Genomic DNA, 18,213 nt, shown 5'->3' on the forward strand with positions numbered 1-18,213 from the left:
GATCAGTGTCACCAAACGGATATATATATATATATGAACTGAGTGTATGATAATGAACAAATAACTGGCCACTTCATTGATGACTTTATCCGGACACACCTGTCTATAGAGGTACTGGTATTAAATAATGGAACCGGTTAAACCCTGCCCAGTCAAGTAATACCGAAAATTCCTCCCATATCAGGAAAAACTGGAACTTTTTCCGTAGTTGTTTTATGTCTATGGCACACAAGTGTACGCTGTAAAACAATTTTTTTTCTTGCACTACAATATAACTATTTATTTTGGTTAATTAAGAGAAACAATATGAAAAAAAATATTGTTAGTTCATTGTAGAAGAAAAATGAGGGGTTAAAATAGAAAAATATTCTGTAAGCAAATAAACTGCCCCTTACAACCAGCATGAATTTATCAGAGGACAATACGAATGCTCGAAATCAAGGCTTCAAATAAGGTAAAGTTACTTTAAGTCAGTCGACGGTTCTGCGGGCGTATTCTAGTTTTGTTCATAGCAATGAATTACACAAAGTTTCAAAATTGTACTTTTGAAGTATTCAAGGAACAACTCCGAAATTAAGTTTTGTCTCAATAATTTTTAAAAGTTTCGTTCACACATGGTCATACATAATTTAATCATCGTTCATATTGCCGCTCTGAATAATATGTTTTATCTTCTTTTTTCAGTGTTCCTTTGACAATTTAGAAATGCTATCCTATCGTCATCTGTAACAAATGTGTTTTCTATTCCATAAACGAGGTCAACATATTCCGTATGTTCTTTTAGGAATGTGATAAATTCGTTATAATCGTTTTCGTCTCCAGATAAAAGTTTTTCCATTACGGTTCTGTTCTTTTCTTTTTGTAATCGTTCAATTTCTATTGAATCGCCTGCCGACGAGTTACCAGATACATCTTGATCTACCAAGAATTGTTTTGTACGAACGATATATAAAACATCGGGCCACTCTGATAATCCTACAAATATTTACAATGGTATTTCATTAAATTCCTCACATGTGCAGTATCAAATAAAATAAAAGTACTACCAAAACATGAAATAATATGAATACATGACCGAAAATAATGAAGTTACAAATAAAACGTCAATTAATCGAGAAACATTGAGAGATCATTACTCCTCATTGTGTAAAATATACACTCATACAGACTCAAACTACTTTACAAATTTATAGAAAAAAGACAAATAATGCTTAGAGTGATTTAAAAAAAAAACTTTTATAAAAGTAAATGATATCCCATGCCATTGCAAACGACTTTATGTTCTAGTTTTTCGGTGTAAGGATTATAGAGCGTTGACAGGGTAAGTGTCTCCTGCCCCAGTCAATCAATATGTCCTCCTTCCTTTTAAATGTCTCGGAGCTGTTTGAGGAAAGGATCACGCCTGCATTGCATAGGGAGAACACGCGTAAAGTTTGCACAAATATGTAAAAGCCATCCAATGGAGCAGATGGTATGGTATTGCTTAAATATAGAAAAATTACAACTGGAAAGTTAAAAACTTCATCTTTGTCATTGATTTTATTTTAAATTCCCTTATAACATAGTGAGAAAGATTTCATATGAATTATGTATGATCAGGGTAGTTTTTGCCAGATATTTTCACCTCTTTATCAAAAGCATGACATTTTATTGTTATCGAACATAATATTTATCTTGAAAAGACAATAACAATTAAAACCAAGGAGTAAACAAAGACTCACGAAAAAAAGGACATTTACATCAACAGTTATAAATAATAAAAAAAAGAAACAACACCAACTCCACTAAAAACCGGGAGTGAAATCAGGTGCTCCGGACGGGTAAGCATTTCCTGCACTGTATACGACACCCGTCGTGTTATTTCTTTGTTCAGTTCGGTTATGATGGAAGGTTATTATGACTGAGGAAGAATATCAGATATGATTTCTGACACACTTTTGTCATAATGGCCAGTTAGAGCATGATGGCGACCGTAAAATATCTTGAGTGATTACCTTAATTTGATTGTTTCATAGCCCTGTCTTAGCAACTTTTGAGAAAGCAATATTCCTCGTTCAACAAAATCAACGTTCTTTGAGCTAGCTCTAGAGTAACGTATCAATTGAGACACATATACTCCATATGCTGGTGCCGTTTGAAGGTTGCTACACAGAAATAGAAAGTTGACTATAGGAAGATTAAAATCATCATCATTTGGTATTCAACCTACCATCAGTAGTCATTTCGAGAAGAAAGTCTAAATATGAAGCAGATATATCTGTGGTGGTAGTATCTGTAATTTTAAGTTTATTTGGATATATTGAATTGAAGTGACCCCTGAAACTATTATTATTTAGAGACAGTACATCATCAATATATACCGAAAGACGAAATAAAAAAAATGGTCTAATTTATTTTCTCCTTTCTGTACAAGCCCTTGGATAAATTCTGCTTCATAGGAATATAAAAACAAATTTAAAAGTTAAGGAGCGTAATTGGTACCCATTGGGATTCCAATTGTCTGAAACCTCTAAATTTAACAAACATGTTGTCAATTAAAAGGGATATCCTCTTCGGTGTATTTTTTACTTGACTCGGTATAATTTTTCACAAAGTAAGCTGAATTAAGAAACATAAGCTGATGAGTTTTGTCAGTCGAATATTCAGTTCTTTCAGAAAATATACATACCATTTACAGCTAAAACAGTGATCATAACAATTACTAATGATGTGCTGAAGTAAAAACATGTTAATCTATATTTCCTTCCTGTAACGAGAAAGATTACTGTTCATATTTTTCAGTTCACTACATCTGTTGATCCTGTAAGTGTTTTTTGATACAAAGCATCCAACATTATGAGAGGTATAACCTTAATATGAAATTCTTTTATTCTCGCTAAATTTGATTAGAATACTTATTGTAATTGTTTAAAGGACTTACATGAGATAGTTACGTACCTTCATAATAACTACTTCTAACGTCATTAAATATTTCTACGGATGTCGAGGACTCATTCTTTTGTGTTGACCTGTGGAAAGATATTTACGAAAGAATCACTAATTTAAATGGAAAATAAATATAACAACTTCAACTAATTATACAGAAAACAGCGTACCTAACTCAATAATTGTGGTTTGCATGCCTTGGATTTTTATAGCCAACAACACTTTATTGATTTTTACTGTTTAAACGAATAGACAACTTTCGAGTTCGATGCATTTCCGTCAAAAACTAGGGTTTTAGTGAACGTCATTTGTGCGTTTAGGGGCATCGTAACTTCCATTTCAATGTTGAGCGAGTGGTTGGAAAACTATAATTCTATATTGTACGAATTATTCAGCAAATTTAATTCTCAAAATTGACAATCAGCACTGCTGTCATTAGGGAATTGTCATTAAGTACCTACAGAACAACCATTATTTCTATTTTATCCTGCACAATGACGATCACTAAGACGCTTGATGAACGTAAATAGTACAGGGATACAGGCGATTCCCTCTATCTGGTAAATGACGTCATAAAGGCGCACATAATTGACGAGTTTTTGCCGGTGACAAATGAACTCGAAAATGGTCTATTGAAAAACGATTCTTATTATGTGAAAAAAAAATCCAATTATTAAAAATAGTAAGCTACTACTGTGATATTATATGGTTTTACTGAATTATTTTTATCATATAATCAATAAACTTACGGTCTGATTAAAATTTTTGGACAAGATACATTCCGAACAGCAGAACCAATAAAAGGACAAAGTATATCTGTAAGTGCAAAAAACAATGAAAAAATCTAATAGGATTGAAAATCATTATGACAATTACGTAATATATAATATACATTTTGAAGATTGTCATGTAAATTGACATTATCATAAGTCAAATCTAAGTAGAAAAACTTACAAATATTGCTAATACATGTACTAGAGGGATTGTGTGCCTTGACATGAGGTTTAAATCCTTCTTTTTGCTTATATTTCGTAGCAGATACACTAATAATGTGGATAAATTATGTAAGTTGAATTAACTAAGAAATGCGATAAAAGTAAAATAAAAAAAAATGAACCCCGAGGAAAAATTAAGTACCACAATCAAATGACAGAATCAAGAGCTCAAACACATCAAACAGATACAAATGGACAACTGACATATTTCTGACAGGAATTTTCGTATGTCGAAAATGATGGTTAAACGTAACTAATTTAGATTTTAGAACTTAATTAAATTCTAGTTTAAATTCGCATTTTTAGAGGAAAAAAATCCATTTGATTTACAATACTAGAAACTGAAACAAAAATTGAAGATGCGTATTATCATCCCTTATTATCAATACAGATTTTTCAGTAGTATAAAGGACACATTGATCAATATGACCTCCATAGTTACAAGATAATTTGTGACAGTGGCAGTCTTCCTCTGAGAGTATAGATTAACGTGAAGTTGAATATGAACATTTACCTTTATCATTACAAGATAGCTTATGACAAGAGCAATCTTCTTTTGATGGCATACAGTAACAGTTGTGCTCTGGCTTGATAACAAATATGTACCCTTGTGAAGAATCGCATCCACAAGTTGTATCATTTATCATACTTCCTTCACGGTCAATCAATACAGTTTTAAGACGATGAAATTATCTTGTAACTTTAAAGATAGGCAGGTCTAATAAATCGTAATATTATGTTTTTTCGGTTTGAACTAGAATTGGCAATGAAAACGTAATACGTTTTCCTATCTTTTAGAATAAGCGCTTTACCATTAAGTAATTTCAACAACGATACTTTCGTTACTGCATACAATACACATGATACATGTGTATGCTTCTACTCGGAAAAAAATACTTGCTTGACGAAATATACTATACAAATTAAACACTTCTCCATTAATGGCAATCTCAAAAAATTCTTTTTTTTTTGTATCAAAGAACAAACATCTTTACCTTGTTTAACTTTTCTGTAAAGGCCAATTTCTTGTAAGAATTGTAACACATTTCGTTTTGCAAATTTATTGATTTTTGATGAAACTAACCTAGGTACATTGGTTACTTTCCCCTACTCATAATTTACCTGAAAATTGAGAAATTGGTCACGACAATTTTGAGCCCTTTAATTTTGAATAATATAGAAATATCAGAGTCTAACAAATAAGGTATATTGATTTTTACATTTATTCTATGATTTTCGTGATAATATGAAAGTTAATTTAACTATTTCAATGCTGTAAATGTGAACTTGAGACAATGATAAATATTGCCAATCTGATAATTGTTTATTTTCGAAAATACGAACTGTATTCATAACTTGTGTGAATCCTAGATGTTACAATGTTTGTTTTCTATATTTTCACTCTTATGTTCATATTTTTATGAATGATTTGAACATTGTTATTGGTATAAATCTCATGATGATTGCATTTTCCTTGTAGTCAATCTCATCTTACTATTTATACTTAAGATCCAGTCACTTCACTGTAGCTTGGAATATTTTGAAATAAACTTGAGGTGTGAATTATGTTATATTCTTAACGACTGATATTAGAGGATATATTTTCTGTCGTCCAACAAACATATAAAATTGACTTTCAAATGTTCTTTGATTGATTTAATAAGCTAAAATTAACTAAATAAATTTAATTGTTTGTTGACTTTGTATTCTGTCGGGTTAAATAATGTTTCCTAATTCTGTATTTGATATCAAACAGGCGGTATATTGTTGAAGTGAAGTCTGATAATAAGTTTGGTTTTAAAATGAATTAAAAAAAATCATGAGCATTTTAAATGTCAATTAAATACAACGAAACAAAATAAGTTATGTATGTGAACCTAACATAATATCGTATATTTCATGCTCATTCGAAAATATCAACATTGACAAAGATGAAACGCGCGTCTGGTATACATACGACATTTCAAACCTTGTATCTATGATGAGTTTATCTGTGGTTTTATTAGTCTTTATCGACAAACAATTTTTTAGTAGGTTGATAAGTTGAGCAGTGAGAACACAGGCATATAGATGTATCTCAATTATTGTATTTGTACATTATAATCAACTTTGACCTGGGAATGTTTTGTAGATTGAAATGAGTTATAAAAAAGTAATGTTTGCATAAATAATTAAGTTAAAAAAACAACAGAAAACACAAGAACAACTACAATTGACCAATATTTAAAAGAGAACTTGTCAATCTCTTCCTTTATTTTAGGAGATTTATGTTATAGCTGTTAGAAATAGTATTTTAGAACACATTCCACAAACGCTTACGAAACAGCAAGGATATCAAAACAATTTATGCCTTCTTAAGAACGATACAGTTGCCATCAGCAGTGAAGATTTTTGTCTTCTGATATAAATGTATAACAGAATAGTATACACCTTAACCTCGACGTAAGTTCAAGTATAATATGTTAGTGAGTGAGTATACCTTAAGTTCAGATCAAGTTTCTTCTATCTTTGTGCTATTTATGCCATTGTTCCCCCAATTTACTTCATATTCAGTGTTAAATTAAAACTGGCTCAATATTCATGAACATACATTTTGATGTGGGTGTTTTTCAGTAAACTTTATATCAATCAAAAAAACATTACATCACACAGTAGTAAACCGGATGAGAATCATGTTTGATATTGTTGGTAAGCTTGTTTTTAGTGATTTTTATTACACGTGATTCAACACATTTGCAACAGGTTTGTCTTTTAATCTTTCATTCCTTTGTCAATTTGTTGTAGCTATGATAACATCTTCTCTAAATTTGATTCTTATATCCACTCGTCAAAAGTAAACTCACAAAAATACTGAACTGAGAGGAAAATCAAATCGGAAAGGCAGTGATCACATCGCATAACCAAATGACAAAACACATCAAAAACGAATGGACAAGAACTGTCATATTTCTAACTTGGTACAGGCATTTTCAAATGTAGAAAATGGTGGATTAAACCTGGTTGTATAGCTCTAAACATCTCACTTTGTTGACAGTCTAATCAGATTCCGTTTATATTTACAATGATGTGTGAACTAAACAGACATAATATGAAAAAAATGGTACAACCGTCATCATCATGTAATAATTTTAAGAGGAACAATTTAACAGAACACAAAAACATCTATCTACAAACACATTCATTGATTCGCGTGTCTGACGTCAGACATTGTATACGTCACATATGTTTGTCGTTTAATGTTTATACAAACAATTCATCACATGGGCAATGATAGCATACAGGGTTAAAAAATCAAAAGTATGTAAGAATTAATTTCAGAAAAAGACCAATACCACAGATGATTAACGACCAATCCCCGTGTATTCCGTTTTAGATGCTTTAAGTTAGATGTGTTAACAATAACGAATTCAATTTTGTTGATTTAAGACCATAACTATTTCACAGTGGTATATACATACCTAAAGTTTCACACAACTGTTTGGCTTCATTATTTAGTTTTGTTTAATTCCAAAAAAACGTATGGCGATTAAAAGAGTTAAATAGCGAATAATGTAATGTATATACACTGAAAATATATTATTTACCTTATAGAGTTAATATTACGTTGAACGGCATATTCAAAATATATTTTACCTTTAGTTGATACTAGTCACACCACGAAATGGGGCTTCTGCATGGCTAATGTCACGTATTTTACAAGTGATAAAGATCGATTCCTGGGAAGACCAGAATTATTCGGGTTACGTCTGAGGTAGATATCGACCTCGGTTTAGTGTATACCTACATTTGGTTAGGTTAATCAATACGATTTTAACACGCAGGCAATGTCCTGTATGATTAATACAGGCAATTTTTTGACAATTATTGAGAAACTACTTTTAAATGTTTTATTCGGTTGTTCTAAAAATGCCAATAGCAAAGTACATATTAAAAGATTTAGTATTCGTACAAAATATGAAAACAAAACGTTATTAACTTCATGCGGAACGCTCACAGTCGAATAATAGTAAACTCAGGATGCATAAAAACCGAATCAGGTATAGAGCTATATAACCAACACAAATAATTTACATTCTTAAGCAGAATCATTTACAGCTCAAACTTGACCAGGAGATTCATTTTGAAAAACCTTACTCCCCAACCATCCCACTTTAAATAAGGTTTTACATTGTTTCGTATTACATGTGGTGCTTTGAAGTGCTTTTGTTTCACTTTGATTTCGACTTGAGTCGAGTTATCTTTAATTTGTTATTTTTTTGTGTACAGAAACGGATAAAAGCATTTAAATTTTATATGTCGAATGAAAACATTTCCGCGTATTTAAAAAAAAATTCTAATAATTAAACTCAATTAGTTAAACAATTCACATCACAGAGAGCTGATAAGATCAAGCTGTCCTTTACATTTGTCAAATAGATATTTTAACGTCTTAATGGCTTGAAATGTGTCCTTTAGATTAACGCAAATCATGTTTTCATGTTTATTCATGTACAGGAAGTATTGCAAGATCACCAGTGAAAACGAGACAATTCCGAATACGCTGTTATGTCAATATATACAGGCCTAGGTGTGATCATAAACAAGAATGTGTCCCTAGTGCACGGATGCCCCATCCACACTGTAATTTTGTATGTTCAATAGACCGTGGAAATGGGGTAAAAACTCTAATTTTGTATTAGAATTAAAATGATCATATCATAGGGAACATGTGTACTAAGTTCCAAGTTGATTGGACCTCAAGTTCATCAACAATTATCTCTACTAAACACTTTAACCTGAAGCGGGACAAACGAACGGACAGATCAACGAACGAATGAACGGACGCACAGAAAACATAATGCCAAAAATGGGGCATAACAAAATCATCAAAAAAAGTATTAACGTTTCTTGTGTTTATATATTTGTACTTGGAAACTAGTTAAACATGTTTCCAACTTTTGTCACATGTAAATATTAGAACAATATTTCAGTAGTTGCAAGAAATAGTACTGTTTTTAGCCAGAGTCGCCTATTCATTTACAAAGAAAATATATATAAATAAAAAAAGGTGTGATGTATGTGTAATAAGATTTCTAGTCAAATTTAACGGAATGTAAAGCAAAAGAACATACATGTACATATCTGGAACCTAAGAATTTCAGGGAATTCAATCAGGAATAAATGATTAAGGTGAGAACAAAAGAACTGATATGACCAGTGAACCAATTTTAGAAAGGTAGGAAGTAGTTTTTGTGACTCCCCCCTTTTCCCCTACAAAAAAAAATAATATGCTGTCTGTACATGTGTTTAAGATAATTCTGAAATCATTCGCCCCCAAAAAAGTGATAGAGAATGAAAGAATAATCGATATTTATTGTCGTGTTACTAAACATACATACTCGTTTACATATATAAGATATAAACATAGTTAATACAAACAGAAATCGGATTGTAAAAGAATAAAACATTTTAAGTTGATAAACTGATCTACAACAATCTGAGCTTTATTTGGTCCGAGTACACAGTTATTTCATAGTGCATTTCTTTTAGACAATACATGATAAGAAAAAAAAACTAACCTGCGCTTTCTTAATAATATTTTTACAGTGTGTAGTACTACTTTTGGGACAAATCATATCAAAATTATAAAGAACATCATAGGCTCTAACTCAAAATATAGACAATTTTATGTTTAGGGGTCTTGTAATCTTTTGACAGGTTCCGAAGTGCTAATTTTTAACCTTTTTTAGCTTGACCAAATCACCACTCTACTGTAAATGGTGTCATTTCATCCCCCTATTCACTATTTTAGGCATAAAACAGAAGATGACCAATCCTAAAAAAACATTTTGTATGACAATAGCTGAATAAATTATGAGACTGCTTATAAAGATTATTGCAATAGGATATAAAAAAGATCAATTATATATTCAAGTTTGCGTGTTAAATTATGACGTTAAAATTGAAAATTTTTAACAATCAACATTTGGGGCTTTTGAAAATTCAAATATGGCAAAAAAAAATACTTCTAAAAAGCCTAAATATGTTATATAACATGTTTAACTAGCAATAGAATACTCATTTGATTTACCACACCTATCGTAATTTTCAAAAGTTGAATGCATATGAGCATGTGCAAAACAAATGGAGGTTTAACATTTCTAGGAATTTTAGATTTGTGAAGTTTTTAAGTTATAAAAAATCATCACATATGTATTAAATGTACTTTAAATGGAAAGAAAAATTACAAATAGCATACCATATTAGTATAAAAGGGTCTTACGTCAAGTAAGTCTGAAAATAATTTAGAGTGAATTTAGGCCGTAGCATACATTTACATTCGGGTCGGAGAGTCCCGGATCAATCGGCGTTTTTTTTTTCACTGAGAGAAGAATCTGTTTTAAAATCAATTTATTGATAGTCTATTGAGGTATTCATTTATAAAATAGCTTGTACGTCTTCCTTCGACAATTATTCTGTAGAGTATCGCTATTTTTTGTAAGTTTTTTATTACATTAGTCGTTAAAACTTTGATTTGTTTTCTTGTTTGTATACTGTGAGTACAAACAAAATGGCGGAGTCCGACTGTTTTGAATCTGTTGAAAAAAGCTCTTCCGTAGGCAGAGGCTATGAGTCTGACTTCTCCACAAGAGGTATGTCTGATAATTCTTTAGAAAGAGAGAGCAAGAAACGCAAATTTGCAACCCCTATTCCAAATAAAAGTTATGCACATGCAATCCAAACCCCAGCCACAGTCCGATTTAGACCTTTACGCAATGCCCCTCGACCCTCTGTCCCCGATAACCAGCATATTATTATCAGGGCTAGAGGTGTTCGCCTAGCAGAAGAAAATCCCATCAAAATTTAAAAAAAATATTTCAAAGAAGTATGGAATTGTTAAAAATATTAGACCAATAAGATCTGGTAACATTATTGTAAACTGTATGGATGGTATGCAACTCAAACAACTGATGAAAGCGACTCAGCTAGGTGAATGGCAAGTCAAGTGCTCTAAACCACAAAGTCTTCTGAGCTCACAAGGATGCATATATAATGTACCTCAGGAGTATTCTGAGGAAGACATTAAATATGCATTAAATGAATATGGGGTCACAAAAGCCATAAAGCTTACATATTATGACAAAGAACAAGCCAAAAGAGCACCATCTAGAACTATAACATTGTTCTTTAGCACACCACAAATGCCAACATCTGTATGCATTGGGTTTCTAAAGTACAGAGTCAAACTTTTTGTACCCAAGCCAATCCAGTGCTATAATTGCCAACAGATTGGCCATGTGGCCTTAAATTGTAAAAGAGAAAAAGCATGTGTAAAGTGTAGTTTAAGACATGAAGGTCAGTGTAATTCTGATACAGCAGTGTGTGTAAACTGTAAAGGTCCTCATCAGTCTAACTCCAAAGATTGCCCTAAAAGAGTGGGAAAATAAAAAGCTCTCAAAAAGAGCAAAGAATTAAAGATATCAGTCGGTGAAGCCACTAAAATTGTAAAAGGTGAAGACATCAAGACCTTTTTTGCTCAGAAAGAATTAAATAAGCAACATATCAGTAAAACAAAAACCCACAACAAAACCATATTGGGTGAAGTAAATATTACTGCTTCCTTCCCAAATGGTATCTATAATGACTATTGCAATAACTCATATAATTAATTCTCCAAAAGAGAGAATTACAGTTGAGAATGAAGTTAAGTACACCAGTGAAGTGGCCAAAATTCTAAACTTGTCTAATGTTGACACAGATCAAATGAATCATTATATTGAGAAAAGCCAGTCCATTAGAATATAAAATTCAAAATAATATATATACATATATACTTAAAGAGTATTAATTTGAAGAACATCATTACTAACATTATGTATTTTATAATTATATTATTAACAATAATGACTAGTTCATTTGTCATACATCAGTGGAATTGCCATAGCTTTCATAGCAATGGTCCAGAATATATATGGAATTTATCAAATTCCTCTACTTATCCAGATGTAATATGTCTACAAAAAACTTGGTTTAAAAGTGAAACTGATCTAATTGAAATTAACAGTTACACAGTTGCAGATTTCTCAGTTAGAGACGATATAAAGGGGGATGGCACTGCTATATATGTCAAAGTAGACATCCCATACTCTAAGAAAGAAATAAACTCAAAATTTGAAACTTCTGTAATTCAAATGTTAATAAACAGTGATATGGTCACCATTATTAGCCTTTATGATGCATCAACAGACACAAAAGAAGATGATTATATAAATCTCTTGAATCAAATTGATGGTAAATTTATTATCTGTGGTGACTTTAATGCCCATCATTATCTATGGGGTAGTAATAAAACTGACACTTAAGGTAAATCATTGCACAATGCTATTAGTACCAATAATATTATAGTTTTAAATGATGGATCAGGTACTAGAAAAAATACCTCCGATCTACAATTGTCATGTATTGATACATCAATGTCTAGTGTACAGTTAGCACATCAAATAACGTGGACAGTAGATAATACATCTTTATATGGTAGTGACTATTTTGTAATACAATTAACATTGAATCAAACCTCGTCTTGTTCAAACAGCGAACAAGAGTTGATTTGGAACTATAAAAAAGCTGATTGGGATGGGTTCGCCAGCTCATGTCATAAACAACTTAGTGAGAACATGGTTACTGACAATATTAATGAATCATGTACTCATCTCACTAACACTATCATTAAAATTGCTGGTGAGCACATCCCTTCTAAGAAAAGAAGGAAAAATAATAAACCAGAAGTACCCTGGTGGAATAAAAACTGTAAATTGGTGGTAAAAGAACGCAATAAAGCTCGTAACAAGGCCAGACATACGGGGGGTGGACATGATTATTTATTATACAAAGAAAAAGAAAAGGAATGTAGAAATACTATTAAATTAACACAGCAACAATATTGGGAAACCTTCTGCAGTGGCTTGAATAATAATAATAATATAGGGCAAGTATGGAATACAATTAAGAGAATGAAGGGCAAAACAATTAATTCTCTAATTTTGCCTACTTTGATTTATAAAAATAAAATATATGAATCTACTAAAGAAAAGGCTAAAATATTAGCTGAATCATTTGCCAATGTAAGTAACTATTCAGAAGAATTTATATCACATAAAGAACATATTGAGTCTAAAGAAGCTGAAAACTTGAAACAATATTTTTCTGAAAACTCTCAGAGTTATAATGAACCATTTACCCTTAATGAATTACAGGAATGCTTTTGATACATCAGATACATCTCCTGGTAAAGACAAAGTTACCTATAGTATGTTTTAAAGTTTTAGCAATAAATCACCTGGTGGACTTCTTTTATTATATAACAGAATTTGGTTTTCACAAGATCTTCCTCTGGCTTGGAAACATTCAATAATAATTCCAAGCTTTAAAAAGGGGAAATATTCAAGTGACCCATATGCATATAGACCAATAGCTTTAACATCTAATTTTGTAAAAATTATGGAAAAGATGATTAATAACAGACTGAGGTGGTACCTTGAGAAAAAAACATATTTACTCACCTTATCAGAGTGGATTTCGTCAAAATAGAAGTACGATGGAACAAATAATTTGACTTGATAACGATATATAAAAATCCTTTTTAAAGAAAGAATATTTAATTGGAGTATTTATTGACTTTCAGAAAGCATTTGATATGATATGGAAGTATGGACCTCTGAACAAAATGGTTAAAATTGGGATAAAGGGTAACATGCTCGGTTGGGTTAATAGTTTTCTCACTAACAGAACAATACAAGTCAAAATAAATAACACTCTTTCTGATATTCTTACGATCCAAAATAGTACCCCTCAAGGAAGTTGCATCAGCCCGACATTATTCAATATTATGGTAAACGATCTCCCGTCATGTATTAATAATTGTTCTATTTCCCAATTTGCAGACGATAGTGCAATATGGCTGTTTGGTATATATTCATTGGAGAATACAGAAAGATCTTGACAATATAAAATCATGGTGTGATAAATGGGGATTTCTCATTTCCCCCTCTAAAACTGTAGCTATTGTCTTTAGTAGAAAGAAAAAGTCTGAGAAGTTATAATTAACGTTAGGTAACAGTCTATTACAAGTAGTTAATGAGGTGAAATTTTTAGGAATAATTATTGATAGTAAATTGACTTGGTTAAAACATATTTAATATATAGAGGCAAATGCAGTAAAGTCCTAAATTGCATGAAACTTCTAACAGGTACTAAGTGGGGACCAAACAGCCATTCTCTTAGAAACATATACATTGCACTAAAATAAGATCCATAATTGACTACGGATGTGAAGTATATAATTTTGCCTCACATTCTGTAAAGAAAATACTGGACCTGGTGTAAAGTCAAGCACTTCGAATTTGTACAGGTGCATATAAAAATGTAGCCACAAGTGGACTGCAAGTAGAAATGGGTGACCCACCCTACACGTATGCAGTGCCTTATTACAAAATCGGTTTTAAATATATCTAGTCATGAAGACAACCATCCAACAAAGAAAGTTTAGCAAACAAGGCAACATTTCTCTGCTACTCCAGGGAAATAAAACAGAATAAAAAAACATATTTTATTGTTTCAAAAGATATGATTAATCAACATGATGTTGATATTAATCAAATATATAAATACAAACACCCCCTTGGCATTTGATTAAACCCCGTGTATGTACACAACTCTCAAGTTTCATCTCGAAAAAGGATAATCCACACTTAATTCGAAGTGAAAGTAACTTCATGATTGATACGCAGTACCGCCAGTTTTTAAAAATATATCTAAAGATCCAAATTCTAATAAAACCTCATGTGCATTCGCAATACCTAAAATGGGAATAAAAAAAGGTTTCAAACTGCCTAAAAATATGTCAATTTTCACTTGTGAGCTTATGGCAATATTTCTGTCTTTTATGTGGTTAGAAGAATTTAAACCAAATAATGTCGTTGTGTTTGTCGACTCTCTATCAGCTCTCCAAACCTTAAAGAGTAATTTATTTAAGGTAAAAAATTATTTATTATACGACATTATATTTTTATACAACCAGTTAGTCAAACTTGGTAGCAACATAATATTTGAGTGGATCCCAAGCCACGTCGGAATTTTAGGAAACGACATTGCAGACCAGACTGCCAAAGTGGCTCTTAATAAAGATACAATAGATTGTCATATTCCCCTATATAAAGAAGACATCAAATGTTTAACAAAAACATTTTAAAACAAATTTGGCAAAAACAGTTGTCAGACAACCCAAAGGGTAGATTACTACACTCCTTCCAAAATAATGTATCATTTAAGATTACTATACCACAAATGAATAGAGAAAATGAACGAATAATATTCAGATTAAGATCTGGTTCTATTAATGTAAATAAATATTTACACACAATAGGGAAAAGTCCGAGTGAAATTTGTGAAAACAGCAAAGTCACAGACGATGTAGTACACTTCCTATTAGTCTGCTCAAAATATGATGTGCAACGTAAACAGATGTTTGATATGCTTAAAAATAACGGAATCGTAGATCTCTCGTTGTAACACCTTTTATCCGGATACACACACACTTTCAGTCCCGTGCATAACTATCTACGGGAAACTAATATACTTATAAGGAAATAGGAAGACTCTCAACTACATGTATAAGTGTCATTTAGCTTTAGTCTAGAGATCATAAAACAAATAATTATGTATTTGGAACAAGTGTATATGAATTATTTTTCAGATGGTCGCTAAGTTAAAATATTTCATCAATTCAGTATAGTAAGATTAAAGATAAATGAAAAACTCACCCGAATTTGAAATAATTTCTTTTTTAAATTTATTTAGAACTAGGATAAGCAAGTCACAAGTGCAAGGCACACTTCACCTTTGTGTCAGTCATTTGAGCGTAATCAAACAGACTTTGTCTACCTGTGTCATACATCAGTAAATCATTCACCTTTCAAACACCAGTACTGATTGACCATGAAATGCACGCATTTAAATTTAACAAGTATCGACATTCAATTTAATCACTCTGATCTTTTGAAGATTATTGAATGAGTGAATGAATATTTTATTTGCGAAAGAATTCTTGTCAATATAGGGCAAATTGACATAATGCATTGCATTTTGTTGGTTTCAAACACCAAAAATCAAGTTGGTGGTATACTGATCTTCAATTTGAGCCCACAACCACATATGTACGTCAAAAATTGTCAACGATACAAAACTTCATGCAAACTACTCCGCCACAAATTTAGCTTATCGGTCAGATTGACCGATAGGGACGTTAAAGGGTTAATGTGATGTTGTATTTTCCCTAAACATGTACTGTTAACTTATCTAGTATAATAATCTTCAATAAATAAAAGCTTAAACAAATATACAATATGTCCTCTCAGATTTTCATAAACTGACAACTATAGTCATCTTATTGATAGAAGTTAAGAAAAATAAACAAACACAATCACTACGCTCATACATTATTAGAATAGAAACAAGTCTTAGAGTTGAATCCTTTTCTATGATAATAAAATGATAAATTCTAAAATTTGTACTAGAGGATGTCAGTTAGACAAACACACACAGATTATTGTATAATTATATATATGCACATCCCAGCACTTCTGTTTCGCTGGCATTCTCTGTACTAAAAATAAAATCAAACAATGTCATTGTTTAAATAATATACTGGTTTTAATTTTTTTCATATTTTTCTATTTTTGCTCCATTTATATATTATACACTGTATATATATGTTACCGGCAATTTCTAAATTTAGGCATTTTGTAAAATGACTGAAATTTTTAGGCATTTTCTAAAATGCCTGCAAGATTTAGGCATTTTACAAATTGACTATTTTTTTCAGGCATTTTATAAAATGCCTGAAAAAATTGTAAGGCATTTTACAAAATGCCTAAAAGACTTAAATTGAATGGAATTTACTCAAAATTTAATTACTGGAAATATCAAACAGATGATTTTTTTCTATGTATTATATATACCATGGTTTTTACGAGTTAACATATTTAAACAAACGAATCCAAAGGATGAGTTTGTTCAAATATGTTAATGAGTAAGACACATGGTATATAAAATTTGTAATATAAATAAAATGATTGACAGCTTCAAGACCTTCAACTAATCAGTTGGAAATTGATCAAGTTGACAGTTTTATCCAATGAAATGGAGGCTCGTGCAAGTCACTTTTGCGCCTCATGTATGATCTTCTGTGTATTTCATGTAATAGAACCCCTGAATTTGCAAAAAAAAAGTCAGATTTTCCCGATTTTTATTTAGTTTTGCGCCCCGTGTATGGTTGTTTGCGCAAGTAATTTTATAATGTCATCAGACTGAGGTAAACAAAAATATCGGATTTCAGTGTCGGACAAGGATTAAATAATTATTCGAATGACGGTAAGAATTGTTTTTTTGTTCTGTTTTAAAGTATCATACAAATTAATCATATTTTACAGAATGTTCATTTCATTGAAAAATGCATGTTTATACATTTCTAGTTTTCGTACAAACTGCTTTCTTCCGTTATTTTATTAATTCGATTATTAGATTATTTTTTAAAACACAATTTTAATGATAAAAACGCTGTATTTAAACAGTAGCGGATCCAGGGAGCGTGGATAGTGTACGTTTTCATTATTGATCGCAAAAAAATATCATGTTTTTTCACAGATATTTGTAGCCGATATTTATTCCTTTTTTAAAACGAAATTTAATTGGATCTTCGCAAAGGAAATGATAGTTTCACATTTCATTATTTTCACAACTTGAAGAAGAAACATTTAGTAATTGTTTCCAAAATTAGGGGAATTCGTAACACTCTTATATAGTTTGAAAAAGGTTTCTTAATATTTGGGTACACATAATTTATTGCTTTTTGTTATTAAATGAAAACAAATGAAGATCTTGACCTTTTAGTACGATTAAAAGTTTCCTAAATATTTAAGAGGCGGAAACATTAAAAAAAGGTGGAGCTTCAGCCATGGAATAACATGAACATGAATATGTTATACCATGGCTGAAGCTCCGCCTTTTTTCCATTCGAATTCTAGTTGAGTTGCATATACAATTAGCAAAGTATGGTACAACATTAATTTGCATATAATATACCATGGTTTTCCCTCACCACATGTTTTAAGCAAATTATTTCATAAAAACATCAAAGGAAAAAATCCAATTTATGTTACAACATTAAATATAGCATGCAATTTAAACAGTTACAGTTTTATAATTGTAATTAAATCATTTACATTAACACTTAAGATGACAATTATTTTTGCCATAT

General features: G+C 31.1%; 1 protein-coding gene across 1 annotated transcript; it reads right to left on the minus strand.

The window, feature by feature from the left end:
• Nucleotides 1–355: 355 nt before the first annotated feature.
• On the minus strand, nt 356–4,567 carry LOC134699908 (uncharacterized). Its single transcript, XM_063561306.1, has 5 exons — nt 4,435–4,567; nt 3,675–3,741; nt 2,938–3,008; nt 2,669–2,746; nt 356–975 (listed from the first exon to the last, which is right to left on the minus strand). The coding sequence occupies exons 1-5, from the start codon at nt 4,565–4,567 to the stop codon at nt 668–670; spliced, it is 657 nt and encodes a 218-aa protein (XP_063417376.1). The 3' UTR covers nt 356–667.
• Between the last annotated feature and the right edge of the window lie 13,646 nt (nt 4,568–18,213).

Source organism: Mytilus trossulus, unplaced genomic scaffold (assembly GCF_036588685.1).
Source record: "Mytilus trossulus isolate FHL-02 unplaced genomic scaffold, PNRI_Mtr1.1.1.hap1 h1tg000103l__unscaffolded, whole genome shotgun sequence".
Taxonomy (NCBI): domain Eukaryota; kingdom Metazoa; phylum Mollusca; class Bivalvia; order Mytilida; family Mytilidae; genus Mytilus; species Mytilus trossulus.